The sequence below is a fragment of the Dromaius novaehollandiae genome, chromosome 3, assembly GCF_036370855.1.
Source record: "Dromaius novaehollandiae isolate bDroNov1 chromosome 3, bDroNov1.hap1, whole genome shotgun sequence".
NCBI classification, from domain to species: domain Eukaryota; kingdom Metazoa; phylum Chordata; class Aves; order Casuariiformes; family Dromaiidae; genus Dromaius; species Dromaius novaehollandiae.
Window position 1 is genome coordinate 112,437,660 of NC_088100.1, and position 19,736 is coordinate 112,457,395.

The following is a 19,736-nucleotide window of genomic DNA, read 5'->3' on the forward strand; positions in this document are numbered from 1 at the left end:
GACCCAGCCCACTCCCCCCTCCTCCAGGCTTCCGCTACGGGCGCGGCACGGCGCGGGGGCGCCGCTCCCTCACAGCGGCCGCCCGGCGCGGCGGCGCCTCAGCGCGCAGGCGCCGCGGGGCCGGTGCCGGCGCCGGCTGCGGCGGAGCCGGGTGGACGGCGGGGCCGGGACCGATTCGGCCATGGCGGCGCCGCGGAGCGACGGCGAGCGGCGGAAGCAGATCAGCGTGCGGGGCCTGGCGGGGCTGGGCGACGTGGCCGAGGTGCGCAAGAGCTTCAACCGCCACCTCCACTTCACCCTGGTCAAGGATCGCAACGTGGCCACCCCCCGCGATTACTACTTCGCCCTGGCTCACGCGGTGCGCGACCACCTGGTGGGGCGCTGGATCCGCACCCAGCAGCACTACTACGAGAAGGACCCCAAGGTGAGCGGTCCCCCGCCCGGGCGTTGCCCCGGCCGTGTCCTCCCTCGGGCATCGCACCGGCCGTGTCTCCCTGGGCATCGCCGTGCCCCATCGCCGCACGGCCGAGCTTTTGCCAATCCTTCTGAATTAAGACCCCAGCGGACCCTCACCGGCGCGATCCGGGCGGCAGGTGCGTGCTAGAGAAGGGGGGCAGCTTTGCAGCACGCAGGCAGCTCTTCTCCTGGCGATACGAATATACTGCCTTGACGCAGAAACCAAACCGCGTTTAACTGAAGCACGCTCGTGCCATTATAACAGGCATGCACCGGGGGCTATGCCTGTGCGTGTGGGGCTCTCCCTTTTATCCTCCTGTACGTTAAAAACGCCCTCATCGGTGTTGCTGCGCTAACCGAAGGTATTGTGCAGCTCTGGGGAAGGCTTGGGCTGGATTTGCTTTGATTTCCCCCGCACTGAGATTTTCACCAGGAACGTGCCCCCACGGGAGACTGCTGTGAGCAGGGGGCATTTACACAGCCGCATGATGCTTTCAGTCTTTCCACTGAGTCCCGAGGAATGAGTGAGAGCAGACAGACCCTTTAATTTGTGCAGTGGGGTAATCTTTCTGCCTAGCATGTCCCAAAACTAGGATGGGCATCCCTACTACAGAGGAAAGAGATTCAAATGGAAGAAGGATTTAAAGCCAGACTGTGGCTCTGTTGAAAATCACACTGATGAAAGTATATATAGCAATGGAAAAATCTGAGCAAGGGCAAAAGTTTTGTATTTCTTGCTTCCCTGATATATGTCCTACAAACAAGCTTTCATTAGCATTCGTGACACAGGCTTAGCTCCTCTGAAACTTGGAAGGCCACCACAGACCGGTCTCTCTGCTTGGTTGTGCTGGGAACTCCGCCACCTCTGGGACAGTTTATTTGTCCAACAAAGTGAGGTGTGTGTGTGAGGCTCGCTGAGAGGAGAATACAAGGAAATCTGATCCCATATTGCCTTAGGGCTCCAGCCACTAATGGGCTTAGGTGGGTTTGAAGCATCCGTGTCTAAAGTTGCCAGCCTCCAAGACATCCTATTTGTTGCTGACTAACTCTGAGATTGCCTAAAATCATTAAGTGCCACCCTTGTGCCTCTCCAACCCCCCTTGGTTGCTAAAAGCATTGTCAGTTGTATCAGACCCTAGTTGCTATCCCCAGACTTGAGTATCTCCTTCTGCAGAGTGCCTCCCTCGGAGCTCCTCAGCAGAGAGACAGAGGCCTTTGCCCACATCCAGCCAGAAGAGAAAACTCTCAGCCCTCGGTGCTGAAAATGGCCTGGGAAATGTTAAGCTGGAATGCCGAAATGCCCAGCCCTGCATTCTCCCTTCCCTTGCCTCCTCCTGCAGTTCTGCCATGGGTGACCTGACTCATTTATCTTCAAACAGCTCAAGAAGTGTGATAGGAGTGTTGGAAAATCATTAGCAGGAAGAGGCCTGGCCTGAAGCCTGGCCAAGTATGCAAGGGGCGGGAGGCTCTGTCTCGCTTTCAGCTGGCTCGGGATCAGCTTGAGCTGCATGGGAGAAAATATTAAAAGCCCAGTGTAAGCATCACTTCAACCAAGCACCCCAGCAGCTTGACCATGTTTAAATGTGCCGTTTGGCATCCTAGATAATTCTTGCCCTAAGTTAATTAGGGAAACACTTAACAGGCAACAAGATTTTCCTATAGAAGGCTGTTGGCAGGGAGATGTGCAGCAAAGAGCTGGCCAGCATCCCATGCAACCATCCTACCGACAAACAAGCTGTGGTGCGTGTTGTTCAGGAACAGGCGCTAAGGGCCCGTTTAGGAAGACATCCCTATTCAGGAAAGCTCTTAAGTCTGCTTTTATTTATTTTTTAATTTGAAGTGACTTTAGTGACACTATTTGGTGCAGCAAGCGATGAGCAGACCTCCTACGAGTGAATGAAATGAATGGTGTGTAATTTGCTGCTGTTTTGCTTTGCCTCCCCAGCGTATTTATTACCTGTCCCTGGAGTTCTACATGGGACGCACCCTGCAGAACACAATGGTGAACCTGGGCTTGCAAAACGCTTGTGACGAAGCCATTTACCAGGTGAAGTCTTATCCTGGGCCCCTCCTGAAGATTTAGGCAGACTTTTCCATGTGAAGGGCTGGGTGTCTTTATTTCTCAGGGCTTCCTCCTAACAATGTTTTATTCTGACTAAACAAAACAAAACTTGGCTCTCTGTCAGTGTTTTTCATCTCCCAAAAGAGAGCATGGGGGAACCTCAGGGTGCCTCGAAAGTTGGAGTATAGTTTTCTCAAGCCACAGTTTTCCTATAGTGGCTGGGTTCCACATCCGGAAAGCAATTCCTAATGTCCAACAAGACTAGGGGAATCCCAAGGTGCAGACAGCTTTCCATCACTATGAGGAGAGATGACGGCTCATCTCTGAAGATGTAGTCTGATGAGGGAGGCTGAGCAAGAAAGGAAAACTGGAGCACAAAGACACCAAACTACAATTCATGCACGTAGGTACACAGGGCACTGCAGCAGCACTGGCAGATAAAAATATATCACTAGGAAGGAAGAAAGGGGAAAATTGTTTCCTTAAATTAAAATGTCATTGGGTGAGTTCAAACTGGAAAAGCTGCAGCCACTGTTGAGTAGCACCAAGTCAATCGGAAATGCAAGGCCATGTTTACTTAGGCTTGCAGCCATCTCTGCAGCAGGACAGCAATCTTTGTGACAGACTACGTTGGGGCTTTCTTACCCAAAATCTTTGCCCCCCACCTCCCGTCTTGATCCACATTACGCTTTCTAGCGAAGTTGGGCTGTGTCACCATTTCTCAAAATGACATGCTGCGATTGCCGATGAAGTGTCTTGGCTGGTACTTCCCTTGCCAAGGTATACAAAGGGTTTTCCAAGGGAGGACCCAACACTTCTCTCTCTGAGGTATCACGCCTCAGAGCAGACACTGGTTTCATTCAGGGAGGATCTTCAAGTCCCCTCATGAGGCATTTTCAATGTGCTGATTTGGCCAGAGCTGTCAATGAAGGCTTCCCTCACTATAGTCTCTGACACGTGGAGCTCATGATGGCCAGTGGCCAGCTCAGATGGGAGGTCTTACATCCAGTATGACCTAGTGACTGAGAGAATTCGCCTCGACTTTAGCAATCCCTGTCACTCTGTATGAGGCTTTCCTGGCCCATGGTTGAACACAGCTGCAGCACTGGGAGAGAGGTTTGGGGAGCAACTGTGGCATCTGCCCAACTCCCCATTGTTCACCCTCATGCCAAGGTGAGAAACTGCTATCCTCTAAGAGGTAGCATCCCTTGACTCCTGAGAACTTGCTGCTGGCACGCAGCCTCGAAGTGGATGCAGCCTCCAAAGAGGCTGCCAGCAGTTGGGTTGGGGTACAGGTTGCCCTAGAGATACAGGAGATGAGATAACCACATTGATCCATGAATTCCAGTCAAGGAACTCTGCTGCAGAGTGGTTGCAGTGTGGGAAGACATAGAGTGTAACAGCGATAGCTGCAAGAAGAAGCTGCAAACATGGCTGTAACGTTCCTCAAGGCTAGGTGGATGTAAAGAGAAGAGTGGTGCACAGAAGCAGGCAGGATTCTGCAATCCCTTTTGTGCTGACTGGCCATTTGCCATCCTTTTTCCAATCCAAGTTCAGTGGATGGGCCTCACAGCTTGAAGGACTGCCAGAAGACAAGTGTTTTGTTTGATGTCTCTAAGGAAACCTCCCAGTTCGAGAGAAGGTGACGTTTGATGATGAGCTAACTCATTTTCCAAGTAATTAGGCTGCCCAGTGATGGGAAACTGGTAAGATGTGGAGGAGTGGGGGCAGAGAGAGGCCCACGTGTGTTTTTATTTTATGTGGGATGGGTTGTTTTGGGATTTGGGTTTGCCCTCCTCAGAGAGCAGCCTCATAGCATGGGAGGGGTGAGATACTGACAGTGTGTTCTGCTGTGGTTATTTCCCAAATAGCTGGGTTTGGACTTGGAGGAACTGGAGGAAATAGAAGAAGATGCTGGGCTGGGAAACGGAGGCCTGGGCCGCTTGGCAGGTAATACGGGGAGAGGGGAGCCCTGTCCTCAGGCCAACTGCACAAGGACCAAGGGCGGCCTGGCAGGAAGGCTCTGTAGTTATGCCCTCCCTGTGAGCGTGTCGCTTGTTCATTCCAACCCCCTGACCACCCTCTGCTCCATGACTCACTCCCTGCACCAGGGACTGCCTGCCGTAGCAGGACAACGTGTAGGCAGTAACCCACACCCATCTCAGCCAATGTCCGCCTCACAGCCCTACAGCGTGGTGTCTTCTGCATGCTCCCAGCTAGCCAGAAATTATCCCCCCTCTCTAAAGGCTAAATGAGAGCATCCAGGAGGTGCATCCATGCCTAACTGAAGCATGGCAAGCTGGGATGTGGCTGAAAAAGGCTCTCTGAAGCCTCTGTCCCCACCTCTCTGTAAAATCTCTCACTTCCCTGAGGTACCCAAACAGCTCTCATGTAGACAAGATGTTGGCTGCTATTTTCATTTGCCACATAGGTGGAACAAGGAAAACAAGGGAGCAAGGCCTCTCTGACACAGTGGAAATGCCATTTACTAGAACTGCCCTAGAATGATGGTTGGAAAGACTTGCTTTGAAAGAGATAATACTAAAGTGGTGGTACAGTCAGTCAGGTTCAGAAGCCCTGCTTTATCTGACGTGCAGACTTAGATCAAGGTGTGGGTTTCTCAGATAAATTTTGAAGAACTCTCACTGCAGCAAGGCTGCTTTTGCATCCATTTCAGTCATGCTTGGCTTGAGTTGTTGATAACCCTGCAGCTGTTCTGGTCTCCACTACGTGCAGGCCCTGCTGTCCACAACTGCTTGCACAGGGAAGGCTGTCACACCTGCACCTTCATCACCCAGGGCTGTGGGTGCTCTTTGTGTCACCCCCCTCCCCCCAAAAACTCCCCTGGTGTCGGCCTGGTGCTAATCCCCCCCCTGCAACTGCCTGCAGGAGTCCCATCCTTGTCACTGAAAACTTCGAGGTGTTCATGGCAGCTCAGAATGACATGCACTGGGGCCATACTGCAGGCCGACCCTTCCTGCACACAGATTTCCTCTGAGTAATAAAAGTTTTCAGCAGCATCGGTTATGGTGGCTCCTCACCCCTATGCACAGCATGCTGTAGAGGTGCAGTGAGCTGGGCATGAGGTTTCTCACATTGTGATCATGCTCTGCTCTTCCAGCTTGCTTCCTGGACTCCATGGCAACATTGGGGCTGGCAGCGTACGGTTACGGCATCCGCTATGAATTTGGTATCTTCAATCAGAAGATTGTCAATGGCTGGCAGGTATGCTGGCAAACCAGAGTCACCCCTTCTCTTTCCATTCCGTGCTGTGATGGTCACCTCTGCCTGTGGACAAGGCCTGGCCACAAAAACTGGCTTGGCAGCACTGTGGTGACTTGGGCTGTTTATAAACTGGTCGTTTTAGCCCATCACCTGCAGTGCCAAACAGGCTGTTTGTTACTTCTTACCTCCTGTGCTGACCCCAGGGCTCTAACTGCCTCAGCGAACGGAAATGCTGAGGGCTTCTGGGGCACTTGTGCAGCAGGCCCACACCCAGGGGCACACGCAGCCCCTGGCCCACACACAGCTGACCACCCCAGCAAAGTGGTGTGTGAGCTATGCCTGCGTGGCACAGCCGGAACCCAAATCCCCCTGCCCAAGACTCCACAGCATGGATGCAACAACTTGAGAGTCTCATCTGACCTGGGTGTGAGTGTGCAAGGAGTCAGGGTAACGATGGCAACATGGCTGAACAGCTATTGAAGGTGTCTGGACTGAGGATGAATGGAAACGTGATGGGATAAATGAAAGTGCCTGGGGTGCTGCTGCTCCTGTATATTCCCCAGGAGACTAGCAGCAGGGGCTTAAACAGGGACTGTGCTGTAGCACAGTCATAGTGTTTGGTAAGTGAAATTAGGATAAATAGCTGCCCCAAATGACAGCTATCCATAGTGTATGTCTGGAAATAGTTTCCCTTAGGAGACCTGTGTTGCTTATGTACATAAAAGACTCTTTTTCCCCTTAAAATAGCACTGCATAAATCAGTGCAGGTGGGGGGTTTCTGGTTTGTTTTTTCTTCCTTCCCCACAAAGAAGCTGCAATGCTGGGCTCTATAAACAGTGAAAACAGAGGGGGAAAGCAGCCACTGCAGTTGGCTTGATGTTACTTTAAAAAGAACATGGGTGGTAATGCTGGGTTATATCTCAGGTCTGCCTCATTTCTGTCAGAAAAACGCCTGTGGATGCAGAGCATTCTTTTCGAGTGCCTCAGCCCCTCTAGTTTCTGATGCATATCAGCCTTGATTGCACTGCTGAATTCCATTTTTGCTCCTCTTAGTGCTGTTATAGACAGAGAGGATAAATCCTCCCTGGCAGAGGACAGAGCAGTTAGCAAGACCTCGATTGCAGGGGATGGTTTGTGGCCAGGAACAGCACTGCTGGGCTTCCAGGGAACCACATCCCACATATCTCGCTGTCACCATCAAACTGGATGCAAAGCCCTTGAGACACACTGAGTGTAGGCGTCCATGCAGTTCGTGGGGATAGTTTAAACCAGTGCAGCTCTGCAAAGCCAATGTAAGAGGCTGATTTGTATAGTCATCCATGTTTCAGAAAGCCCAGCTGTCTTCTAGAGGCCTGTGCATCTTCATTTCCAAAGTCAACTTACTAAGGCTTTGCTTTTAAGCTGGGACTCTCTTTAGAAAGGCCTTCACTTGGAGATATAAGCCTTCACTTGAACCATGCTTGCCTCTTTCAGGTGGAGGAGGCTGATGACTGGTTGCGCTATGGCAATCCCTGGGAGAAAGCTCGCCCAGAATACATGCTCCCTGTGCACTTCTACGGCCGAGTGGATCACACCCCTGACGGTGTGAAGTGGATCAATACTCAGGTACAAAGACCACACTTAGTGTTGGGCTTGGGGAGGACAGGACAGGACAGGATAGTGTGGAGAGGGAGAGTCTCCCCCCATGCTAATTGGCGTCAAACTCTGCTTTTCTCCCAGTTTGGCGAGACTAACTCTGCTCCATTTGTGATTTCATGTTTGTCGACTATAGCTGCAGCAGAATCTGAGGAAAAAGAAGGAAATATTTAGTCACAGCTGTGACTTCAGATCAGTCAGAGCCTGATTCTCTACCAATTTCCAGGGTGCAATCCCACATCCTTGGGTGGAATTAAAACCTGATTTACACTGGCAGAGAACTGTATCCCTGGCAGCTGCGTTAGGCACCTTCCACACTGCTCCTGGCTACCCCTTGCTCAAACCCGGTAATTTTGCAGGTCGCTCTGCTGCTGCTGCTGTGGGTAGAGATTCATATCTTGGGCTAGCCGTGGAGCAAACTGTTGGGTGCTTAACTCCTGTCACTGGAGCAAGTTCCTCTCTTTCCTAGAGCAGCCTGATTGGTGGAGTGCTGACAGGGGACGATCGCAACATAGGTTCTAGTTTCCAGTCTGTCTGGAGGCCTTGTTTTGTGCCAGTGTGGAGAGCAAACACTTCACTGCATAATAAATGTATTCCAGTCTTACAGCTGAGGAAGGCAAGCTTTAAATAGGCACAGATTTGCTAAGAGGACTGAAGATGTGTTGTCCTCTCCTCTCTAACCACTGCATAGGGGAAGGAAGGACTTTATGGATTTCCCTGAGATTTAGGGACATGGCCCAGCCTTGTTCCCACGTTGACCAAGGGTCTCTCAGCCTGCTGAGCCAGTTTTGTCCATCTGAGGAATGCACAGTCATAAAGCCAAGCCAGTCTTTTCAGTGCCAACAGCTCTCCCAAGAGCTGAGCCCAGTTACAGAGCCACCTGGGCCTGTTCAGAAGAGAAAGAAACCAGATCTATTTCCAGGGACCCTGCTTGTCAAGGGCAGCTTGGTGACCTAGACCAGTCTCAGGACATGCATAGTACCGGCACGTTAGTGGGGTTCAACACCACAGCCCTGTAAATGGCACGGGGCACTGTGCCAGAGGCCTCTGGAGAAACAGCCATCCACATGGGGAATGAGTGCCTTTGCCTCCCAGGCTTCAGGGATTCCAAGCTGTGCACTGAAAAACACTGCTTCCTACAAGAAAGGGAGTTTTCAGCCAGTGCCGTTGTCGGAAACAAGCTGGAAGGGCTCAAAAAAAGCCAAAGAAACAATGTCCAAATATAGCATCGTTCTGTTTATGTGATATGTGCCCCAGGCCTGTGGCTCAGATGGGGCGGGCTTGCATTCCTTCCACGTTCAGAGCTGGTAATATTAGCTTTCAGAGCCTGAGCTCTTGCTGATTTTCCCCTGTGGGGAGGTGTTGATGCCAGCACAAAAAGGCTGTTTGGGGCTGATGTGCTGGTCTGCCCAGATTTTCTCTGCCCCATAAGCACAAGTCCCTCTGTTCTCTGATGCCTCTCATGTCATTACCTGGGGAAAGCCTGTGGCTGCATGGCAGTCATGGCAATACATACTGACTTGTTCAGGAGGAGCTAGCTCCTGTTGCCTGTGTCAGCTCAGACTTTGTGTGCATAAGCCCTCAGCCCCTTTCTTCTGGGCTGAGGTCAGGGCAGCTTGCCTTGCTGCCCAGCAGGTTTGGAGGCAAGTGAATATTGACACAGGAGCAAACTGGAGCATGCAAGCTTGGAAGCACACCCTTGCCTTGCCTGGCTAATACAATCAGAGCTGGGCATCCAGCTGTTATTCTCAGTAGCAGTAAGCCATCCATGTCAGTCAGGGATTAAGCATCAGCTACAGACTGCACCAGTGGTTTTGCACTCGTGTTCAGTTCAGACCATGCTGGAGGTCTTGGTGGATTTACTCAGTCAGGTTCATCACATGTTTAATGGAGTTCTTGGGTGAATCGCTCTGGGAGTGGTGCTGGGGCAGTAGGGTTTAGTTCTGAGAGGCTGCAGAGGGCTAATGGGTAGGATTCAACCTGCAGGGTCTATCCTGGATGGAAACACAAAGGTTACAGCTGTCCTGTGACTTTGGCCCTACCCCAGTATAGACAGAATCGCAATGGCCAATTAAGGATGTTTGCAATTCTCTGATGAATAATTAAGAGGTAGTCCAATTGGTATAGGGAGGTCAGCTTGCCTCCAACTCTGCTATGCTTTGTTGATGGGCTCTTAACTCCTGTTTGTCAGTAAAGCTCCAAACAGCTCTGGTCCTTCTATTAACCCTTTGCCAGCAGATGCTAGAAGTGCCCATGATAGCAAGCAGTCCGTGAACCTCAGCCGGTGTGTTTTAGTGCAGATGGGATCTTTACTGCAGCCAGGAATTGCCTGTTCTCTGGCTTCCTCCATGCTTTGAGTTGCTTTCCTACCTTCTCTGACTATGAGGCCACCACATTGCTTATCAGAGGACAATATTGTCTTTTTGCAGGTTGTCCTTGCTATGCCTTATGACACACCGGTGCCAGGATACAAGAACAACACTGTGAACACCATGAGGCTGTGGTCTGCGAAAGCACCTAATGACTTCAACCTCCAGGAGTGTAAGTGCTATCTCTCTGCTGCCTCTCTTCTGGCCAGTGGACTTCTGGGCTGTGGCATGGTTGCTTCTGTGTGCACAGCACCTAGCACAGCACTTCCCATCTGGCCTGCTTCTTCCATAACACCTGGATACCGCCAAAACACAGCACTGTGCGTGCATCCATGGATCACACCACCTCCAAAGCCCCCATGCACCAGGACACCCCTCTGCCCTCTTTCCATCCCTATCATGCCTTCCTCACCCTTGAAACCTGCCCTGTGCCTTCCCTAAGTGCCAGACCACCTGCCAGTGTGTTCTCCATATAACCAAGTGAGCTGCAAACCCACAATTGCCATAGAGGGTTTTTTCCATATAGCATCGTCCCTTGGTGCTGAAGGAAGATGGCAGCACAGCTCACCTTGCTCTCTCTCACTGCTGGTTTCCTTTGAGTCCATGTGTGAGCCACTCTGTGGACTGCAGAGCATTTCTCAGGCTCTAACTGTAGTAATGAAGAGCAGGTGCAGGGCAACTAACATAAAGCTCAATGCTAGCCATTACTGAAGGGGAAGGTTTTAGAAAAAACTGATTTGAGTCATTGTTTTATACTTGCAAGCACCAAGATATGTGTGTTGAAGCAGCCCTACCAAGAGAACTTGTTTGGGACACTTAGGACAAGGGATGCTGGCTTTCAAATCCTCATAATGCCTCCTCAGTTCCTCACTGATGACTGTGAGCTGAGTTTTGGGTGGGCCTTATGTACTCTTCAGGAACTGACAGTGATTCTAGTCTTTTTGCTTCTTTGCCCTATCACATGTACATTCCCATTCATACTTCATTAATACTAGCTTTAATGTTCCTGCTAAAAATCTCTGCAGTCATGGCTAGGAGGATGTGAGGGCCCTTGGCTCAGGAACTGTACAAGAGGGAAAAGCATACAGTGTCTGGTACCTGCCTGAATGTCTATAGCTGTTGCAGTCCTGTGTGTACTTCTCCCATGCTGCAGTCAATGTGGGTGACTACATCCAGGCGGTGTTGGACAGAAACCTGGCAGAAAACATCTCCAGAGTCCTGTACCCAAATGACAACGTGAGTGACTGCTTTCTTGCCTCTCTTCCCTGCTGCTTGGGATCTTCTTCACTGTCATTTTATTGCTAGTGTGCCTGGACACCACACTGACTACTGAGGGGAGTCCAAAAGCCTTGGTCCAAAAATCCTGCAAGGGGTCTTGCAGAAAGGGAGGTAGCTGTGCTTGGTCTGTGTGAGTTGCAGCAATGTGGTGGGTTCTCTTGCCGTCTGGAGGCACCTGAGACCAGACAGCTACATCTTGGATGAGCAGTGTCATCTCCTGGAGCTGTGCTGCTCCTGGCCCATGTTTGGGATTTCAAGCCCCTGCCCCTCATCCAGTCCCTACAGCTGCTGCCCCCATGAGATGCAGCACGAGGAACATACACAGTAGCCCTGATGAGGCACTGAACATGTAAGGCTTAGTGGGAAGCCTATCAGAGTGGGCAGGAGGTTGGCTGCCAACTGGGGATGGCAGCTGCAGCACTGATGGCTGTACATCCTCCACATGCAGTTCTTCGAAGGCAAGGAGCTGCGGCTGAAACAGGAGTACTTCGTGGTGGCTGCTACCCTCCAGGACATCATCCGCCGCTTCAAGTCTTCCAAATTTGGTTGCCGAGATCCTGTAAGAACATGCTTTGAAACCTTCCCGGATAAGGTGAGTTTGTGGGCCAAGACAGGCTGGGGACTTGGGCCAGACCTGCCTATCATTAGGAAGAACAGGATGCTCAGGGCCAGGCAGCATCAGGTATACAAAGATCCTGGTAATTTGGGTTGGAAAACAGGTGATCTCTGGGTCCCTCTTCCCAGGGGAAAATTTGCAATTTGTAGCAAAACTGGTAAAGGTTGAATAGCTCCATTCCTGAGAGCTCTTTCTGTTGCTAGGATAGATGGTGAGTTTGTGAGCCATGAGAACAGACGTGGGGCTGACTCCCACCCTGTGGGAGTAGGGATGCTGCGCTAGGACACTGTCAGAGTCTCGTTACTGCCAGATCTAAACTTGGCATGTCTGTGTTGCAGGTAGCTATTCAGTTAAACGACACCCACCCAGCCCTGGCCATCCCAGAGCTCATGCGGATCCTGGTGGACGTGGAGAAAGTGGATTGGGACAAGGTAAGCAGAATTGTGAGATGCACCCCAGACCTTCCGGAGTAAGAGCTGCCACCCTGTACTCACACAGGGTTTCCTTTCCCCTCCTGAGCTGGGCGCACATGTTAATCTGCTCTCTGTACGCAGGCCTGGGAAATCACAAAACGGACCTGTGCGTACACCAACCACACCGTGCTGCCTGAAGCCCTGGAGCGCTGGCCAGTCTCCATGTTCGAAAAGCTGCTGCCACGTCACCTACAGATCATTTATGCTCTCAACCAAAGGCATCTGGACGTAAGGGCCTGGACTGGTCACAGTGTGTGGGGAGTCAGGGGGCTGCTGTAGCTGTCCTTGGGACAGGAATGTTCCCAGGCCCTGCATCTGGGTCACTAATGTCCCTTTCTCTCTTTCTGCATCCCGGCAGCATGTGGCAGCTCTCTATCCGGGTGACATTGACCGTCTCAGAAGGATGTCAGTGATCGAGGAAGGGGACTGCAAGCGCATCAACATGGCGCACCTCTGTGTGATCGGCTCCCATGCTGTCAACGGCGTGGCTTGTATCCACTCTGACATTGTAAAGAATTCAGTGTGAGTCGGGGGATGCTCAAGGCGTGCACAAACCTCTCCTCTGCACTCAGTGAGCTTTGCCTGCTAGTCTAGGGGTCTGGCCAGGGTGATTAGGTATCAAGGTCTGCTTTGGTTGTCTTGCTGTGCATGACAGGCTGGGGACACTGACTCATTTGAGTGCATGCAAGGTCTAACTCCTCTCCTTTTAGAGTTTGTGAAACCCCAGTCCTTATGGCTGGGGTGGGAGTTGAGAGGCAACATTGGGAGTTCAGGGTGGTATAGAGAGATCAGCAGAGATTGCCCTGAGCCAGGAGCACATGTAGGGGAAGCTGGGCACAGCTGAAGTCCTGGGTTGTAGAGAGGCATGGTTCAGAGTGGCTCCTGCTCCCTGGTGTTCCAGATTCAAGGATTTCCACGAGCTGGAGCCAGAGAAGTTCCAGAACAAGACAAATGGGATCACACCGAGGCGCTGGCTCCTGCTCTGCAACCCAGGACTAGCCGAAGTTATTGCTGAGGTGAGTTGCAAGCATTGGCACTTCCTGCTGTTTGCTTCTGCTTGCCTCTTCACATCGGTCTGAGCAGAGCCCAAGACTAAGTCCTGGCAGCTGTGAGTCAGCACAGACTGGTAGGAGCAGGCCTATTGCACATGTTGGTGTAAGACTGTCTGAGCTTTAATGTCAATGATGAAGAATTGGCCAAAGAATTGCAGAAATTTGGGCCTGTTTCCAACCCCTCACGGTGTCTACAAACAACCTGTCAGGCAGTATCACATTCTCTGGAAGCGGGTGTCCACAAAAGCATCTGACTTCACAGACAAAAGGGGGCTCCCTCAGAACTCCAACTCCAGCCTTGTCTCCTTTGTGAACCAGGCCCTGGAGGACCAGCTTTTGCTTCATACTGAGACATGCAATGGCTGAATAACATCCTGCAATTAAAAGTATTTTTAAGCTCTGCCCTTCAGGTCCTCCAGCTGCCAGGAAGCCCTGGTACATGTGCAAACATCTTCCCTCTAAAGCTCTTTGAGAAAGAGAAACTTCTTTTGGTTTTTGCATGTGTCCTTTTTTGCCTGTACCTTTGAGCTCCCAGATGACACAGAGCAGTAGCCTCACCGAAAGAAGCTGTGCTCCTTTTCCTATCCAGAGTGTCTCTTCATCCACTTCCCAGTGGGATCATGGCCTCTCTGTCAGGGAAGCACAGTTGTGGACTGGGTGAGAAGACTTACAGGTGGGACATTCCTGTCTTGGTTTGTTCCTTTAGAAAATCGGAGACGGCTTTATCACGGATCTGAGCCAACTGAAGAAGCTACTGAATTTCGTCAATAATGAGGCTTTTATCAGGGATGTGGCAAAAGTCAAACAGGTAACATGGTTTGGGGGGTGGGGAGAAAGGTAAAGATACCATGTTCCCAGGAGCATCCCAGCAGTGAACACTTGTGTCTGGTACAATGCCTAGGAGCCCATGCCTGCTTCTCATCAGGTTTCCTTGGCAGGAGAACAAGCTGAAGTTCTCAGCCTACTTGGAGGAGCAGTACAAGGTCAAGATCAACCCTTCCTCCATGTTCGATGTTCAGGTGAAGCGAATCCATGAGTACAAGCGGCAACTGCTGAACTGCCTGCATGCTATCACCCTCTACAACCGTAAGTCCTGCCTGAGGCTGCTTGGCCAAGGGACGCTCCCTGCCAATCCCTCACTGCCAGGGTGATGCCACGCTGTATGCCAGCTGGTGGTGCAGAGGGGTACATCTCCAGCTAAGGGCTCTTGAGCCTGGCTCTGTTCTGTCGTGAGGGGCTTCTCTCCAAGAGGAAGAGAGTGTACCTGAAAGGTCGCACAGAGCTCTAAAGAAAAGCTCTCAGCTCCGATGAGAGCAGTAAGCTTTGCCCAGTTTATCATCACTTCAGTAGCATGAATCTCTGCTCTTTCAGGCATCAGAAGTGACCCATCGAAATCCTTTGTACCCAGGACTATCATGATTGGAGGAAAGGTAAAAATGTGTCCCAGACTCGGTGCATACGTGGCTCAGTGGGGATGTGGGGAAGGTGCTGTCCCACTCCTGGAGCTTTGCTGGGCTCACTGTGGGTTAGCCAGCATGTTCTGTGCTGGGTGGCTCTTCAGGAAACACCTTCATGGACTAATTGGACCAAACAAGGCCCCATTGTTCCCTCCCTGTGGCTCAGGACTTCTCCTCCCATTAGGGTTTTTTTTGCTGACTCACATGAACAGCAGAGGTGAGGCCCAGATTCTCCCTGCAGTGAGGACCTGCACTGGCACCTCTCATGTTCTCCCTTCCCTAAAAGCCTTCACATTTTCCGGGCTGCTCTTCTTCAGGCGGCCCCTGGCTACCACATGGCCAAGATGATCATCAAACTCATCACATCCATTGGTGAGGTCGTCAACAGTGATCCCTACGTGGGGGACAGGCTCAAGGTCATCTTCCTGGAGAACTATCGGGTATCCTTGGCTGAGAAAGGTACATCTGGTCTCGTGTAAGCACACATCAGGAGCTGAGCATGTCCTGGCTGGGCCCAAAAGCTGGCTGGCCTGAGAGGCTGTCATTGCGGGTCACCTGGCCCTCCCCAGGAAGGGCCTGAGGGCTGTAGTATGCTGCACAGGGCAGGAACCTAGCTTCACACGGAGGGGATGGCAGCTGCATGGAGTTGTGGCAGAGCCGGGCCTGGGTTTGTGTCTAGCTCTGTGAGCTGTGTGGGCTGAAGCTGAGGAGTTAGCGGGGCCCCGCCAGAGCTGTTTTGCTGACCCCCTGGGGCCCAGGTTGTGGAAAACTGCGGTGTGCTGAGGGCTAACTCCCACCTCTCCTGCACCTTGCAGCGATCCCGGCAGCTGATCTCTCCCAGCAGATCTCCACAGCTGGCACAGAGGCCTCAGGCACTGGCAACATGAAGTTCATGCTGAACGGGGCCCTCACCATCGGCACCATGGATGGGGCCAACGTGGAGATGGCCGAGGAGGCAGGCGAAGAAAACCTCTTCATCTTTGGCATGCGGGTGGAGGATGTGGAGGCCCTGGATCACTGCGGGTTGGTGCTGGGGAGAGTGCAACATGTGCCAGGGCCTGTCAGATGGGGATGCAGGGCTGAGCTCTGCCAGGGTGAGCCGCAGGCTCTGGAAGGAACTCCCCTGGAGTGTGGAGAAGCAGGAGACTGATCTGCGCTGGGTTGTTTTGTGGACATCCCATCAAGGATCCAGTCCAGGTGGCTCAGCCAGAGCACAGTGGGTATGAGTGGGACATGAACCTGGGCGCAGAGTGTTTCTGGCACTGTGACAGGTCTTGGAGCAGTTAGCGGAGTGCTCTGATGGACACAGGCCCTCAGGAATGCGATCCCTCGTGCATGGACTGTGTGGCAACCTTTCATGCCCTCCCGGCCCTAGCAGAGACACGTGTGCCCACAGGCGCTGCTCTCTGTGGGTGCTGGGCCCCAGGGCAGAGGATACATCCCTGCATCCTGTCTCTGCCTCCTCTGGGCACAGGTACAATGCGCAGGAGTACTACAACCGCCTGCCAGAGCTGCGGCAGGCCATTGACCAGATCAGCAGCGGCTTCTTCTCCCCTCGAGACCCTGGTTGCTTCAGGGACGTTGTCAACATGCTCATGTACCACGACAGGTAAGTCCTGGCAAGCAGCCACCCTGGGGGGGGGCTGCTCTCAGCCTGCCCCAGCCACCTTCCCTATTGGCCTGGGGCCCACCTGCGCACAGCCTAGGCCCTGCCGGTCCGTGGGAAGATGTCTGTGCTGCCCTGTCCTGGCAGCCTGGCATCCTACAGCAGGCAAACACACAGCCTTACTCTGTCTGTTGGGTTTCAGGTTTAAGGTGTTTGCTGACTACGAAGCCTACATTAAATGCCAAGGCCAAGTGGACCAGCTGTTCATGGTAAGAGCTCCAGGTGTGGAGTCCTGGGCTGGGGAGGAGCTGGGCTGAGCTTGCTCTGGTGGAGCCCGCCTTGCAGACACTGCAGCAGCAGCTGGGCATGGGGCACAGCAAGGCAGGGTTTTTTTTGACTCTTTGGTACCCCTGTGCCCCCGCATTTAAAACAGCCAAATGTGCAGGGCTAGTGCCCTGCAAGGCTGAGAGCCCGGGCAGAGCTGGGGGCAGGACTGATTGCTGACATTCCCTCTCCTCTTCCTAGGATCCCCGGGAGTGGACTAAGAAAGTCATCAGAAATATCGCGTGCTCGGGCAAGTTCTCCAGTGACAGGACCATCACAGAGTACGCCCGCGAGATCTGGGGCGTGGAGCCATCTGCCACCCAAATGCCCCCACCCAACCTGCCCCGGGAGTGATGGCTTTGCAGAGGGAAGGATGGAGGGAAGGGCTCCCAGCCTGGGAGGCCTCACTGGTGTTTCACTGCCATAGACTTGGCTCTGCAGACATAAGGCCTTTGGGGGGGGTGGGGGGGTGGAAATAGGACAGCTTTCTCAGGAGGGGCCCTGGCTGTGAGGAATGGGAGCAGGGCAGTAGGAGAAAGGACCTTGTATTTAAACCCATATAGCCAGCCTGCATGTGCTGCATATCGCTTTTAGTGAGCTGACCACTCCAAGTCTTCCTGCAGCTGTGCTCCATGCTTGACAAGGGATCTCCAGCTAAGTCCTCCCCTTGCCCCCTACATGCAGCCTGGGCTCTTTGACCCTGCCCCGCAAGCAGATTTAGGCAAGGGGGACTGTGTCTTGTATCTGCCTCTGAGCACAGGGTGCTAGCCCCAAGGCTTGGGGGGGGATGGGGGGGAGACAGAGACAGACACAATGGTGGCTCCCCTTCTCCATTAACACCTAGTGCAAGTGGGGTTCTCTGAGCAGCCAGCTGCAGTGTGGGAGCCCATTGCAAAAGCTGCTGTCCAAAGCAGAGGGAGCACAGGCCTGGGATCAGTGACTTCCTCACTGCAGCGCTCATTGTAGTAGGAGATGGTGGGGCTAAACTCATCCAGGCAGCTGAGAGGAACCCTGACTGCGCTCTGTTCCCTCCCCCTCCAACACACACGCACACACACACACACACACACACCCTCACCCTACTGCTTGCAGTTGTCCAATACCACCTCAATGGTGTCAGAAGGGATGGGAAGGGGGGGATACGGAGCACTTCCTTTTTAAGCCAAGCAAGGCACAAGCAGCTCTTATGCTTGCTCTCTGTGGCCACCTAGGCCCACACACCAGTGTGGTGAATGCAGCAGTCATGCAAAGCAGTCAATACTTGAATGAAACAAGCCAGGCTGCTCCAGAGGGTGTTTTAGCATTTAGGTGCATCAGCATAATGGAAACTAGCTCATGCACTGGCACAGCTGCATGCCAGGAGCCCAATAAAGTCACGGCCTAGTTGTCACAGGCATTGTTCCTCTAGCCAGCACAGTCCCTTCAGAAGGAACCTGGCCCATTTCTTCCTCCCACACCTACTTAATTTTTTTAAAAAAATTAATTAAAAGCCCAGGGGACAAACCACCCTGGGTTTTTTTGTTTATTTTAGCATCCATAGATGCATGCAGTGGGTTGGTTGCTTCTGCTAGTCACACACTATCCCCTTGTGTAGTTGACCCTGTGAGACCGTCATCCAGGCAGAGCTGGGTGCCTCAGTGCAGTGACTGCATGTCGTGTCCCTCCATGGCTGGGTCATGCCATTACTTGTGTTGGCCTCGTGCTAGGGCCAGCATTTAACACCCATAGTGCTGTGTAGTGCACCAGTACGCCCCTGTGTGACAGCAACTCATTAAAACAACTACAACATGCATTGCTTTGGTTTCAACTGGGCTGACTTCTGCCTACCTTGCGCCTGTGGGTTCAGGTGTAGCTGCAACACCCAACACTGTGCTGGGCTTTTCCTGCTCTAGCTTCATGGGGGGGCACAGTCCCATGCAGCTGGCACTGTGCTGACACCAGCATGGGGGCAGCCCCTCCATGGCAGAGAGACCAGTCCTGCCCATGTGCATTGGGTCCTGGCAGCTGTGCTGTGGCAGCTGTGCTGTGCTTATGGGGTCAGCTTTGCCCTGCCAAGGACATAGGGCCTCCCATGCTCAAAACCCTACATGCAGCTCCTCTTCCTAAGGGGGGGGGGGGGGGGGGGAAGGCCCCCAAAAAACCTCAGGCAAAACAGGTGAAGCCATAATAAGCAGCAGTCAATGCTTTTAATAAAACTACACCACTTTTAAGATAAACATTTCAGTTTAATTTTCCAAGCATATCACTGGCCGAGTAACTGGAATGGACGTGTTGGGATCACGAACACCAGCAGTTCACACACTAGCCCCTCAGCTCTGTCCTGCGGGAGGAAGGCAGCCAGCCTCTGCCTCAGGCTGTGCTTCTCTCCAGGCCAGGAGCTGGAAGCAGCATCAGCTGGAACATGCAGGTTACGCCCCAGAGCCAAATAAGTGTTTCTGTTCCGTGAGTGCAATAAATATCAGTGCATCAAACATAATTTAAGTGGCACAGTTAGCTTATAAGTATCATAGGTCAGAAACTTCAGGGATAACCACACTATGGCAGAAGAATCTCAGTACAAGAACAAGCTACTGTCTGCTTTGCAACTAGTATGAGCCTACAGCTATAACTTGGATGCAAGCTGAGCAGCTTCTACTACATTGTACACCCCTGCATTAGTGAACAGCCCCTTCAGGCAGTACAATCCACTTCTGTGCACTAGCAGCTAAGCCTACAGCACCTGGTATTGCCTGTATAGACTGACGGGGGTCAGGGCCAAGTCCCCAGCCAGACACTGTGGAGTCAGTACATGACCCTCTCCCATCTCAGCACAGAGTTCACCAGTGGCATAAAACAGCCCCTGCTCTACTCAAAAGCCTGGCAAGGACATCACCAGAGCCTCTCACTGCAAAAGAGGGCTCTTTTCCACTCCTGCCTCCTGGACATGTTCTGAACACAGGAGCAAGATGGTCTGAGAAAGTGGCTATTAGAAGTGCCCCAGATGGCCAAGCCCTTGCTCAGAGCACAGAAACAAATGGAGGGAGAGCAGAGGGGAAAGAAAGAAAAAACATTCCTCCCCCAAAAGAGCAGGCCTCCCCCCCCCCCGCTCCAATCAAGAACTGCATTCCACTGCCTGCTTTTAGCTACACAGAAACAGCATAGCCACCAGGAACAGGAAAACCTGACATAAGGAATTAAAAGGCA

General features: G+C 52.5%; 1 protein-coding gene across 1 annotated transcript; it reads left to right on the plus strand.

Annotated features, from left to right (window-relative positions):
• Window positions 1-10: 10 nt before the first annotated feature.
• Window positions 11-18,345, plus strand: PYGB (glycogen phosphorylase B). The gene is made up of 20 exons (XM_026104200.2): window positions 11-424; window positions 2,402-2,503; window positions 4,390-4,468; window positions 5,640-5,743; window positions 7,217-7,348; window positions 9,808-9,919; window positions 10,901-10,983; window positions 11,474-11,617; window positions 11,980-12,072; window positions 12,196-12,342; window positions 12,473-12,636; window positions 13,016-13,130; window positions 13,873-13,974; window positions 14,105-14,252; window positions 14,538-14,596; window positions 14,941-15,082; window positions 15,439-15,646; window positions 16,098-16,232; window positions 16,432-16,498; window positions 16,755-18,345. Exons 1-20 carry the CDS (start codon window positions 182-184, stop codon window positions 16,905-16,907), a joined length of 2,532 nt encoding a protein of 843 aa, XP_025959985.2. The 5' UTR covers window positions 11-181; the 3' UTR covers window positions 16,908-18,345.
• Window positions 18,346-19,736: the final 1,391 nt, after the last annotated feature.

What these genes read in the sequence shown, in the direction of transcription:
- PYGB (XM_026104200.2), top strand. Translation starts at nt 182, where the DNA reads ATGGCGGCGCCGCGGAGCGACGGCGAGCGGCGGAAGCAGATCAGCGTG. An exon ending in TGCTATCACCCTCTACAACC is followed by an intron (nt 14,253 to 14,537) that starts GTAAGTCCTGCC and finishes CTGCTCTTTCAG; the next exon opens with GCATCAGAAGTGACCCATCG. An exon ending in GGTATCCTTGGCTGAGAAAG is followed by an intron (nt 15,083 to 15,438) that starts GTACATCTGGTC and finishes TGCACCTTGCAG; the next exon opens with CGATCCCGGCAGCTGATCTC.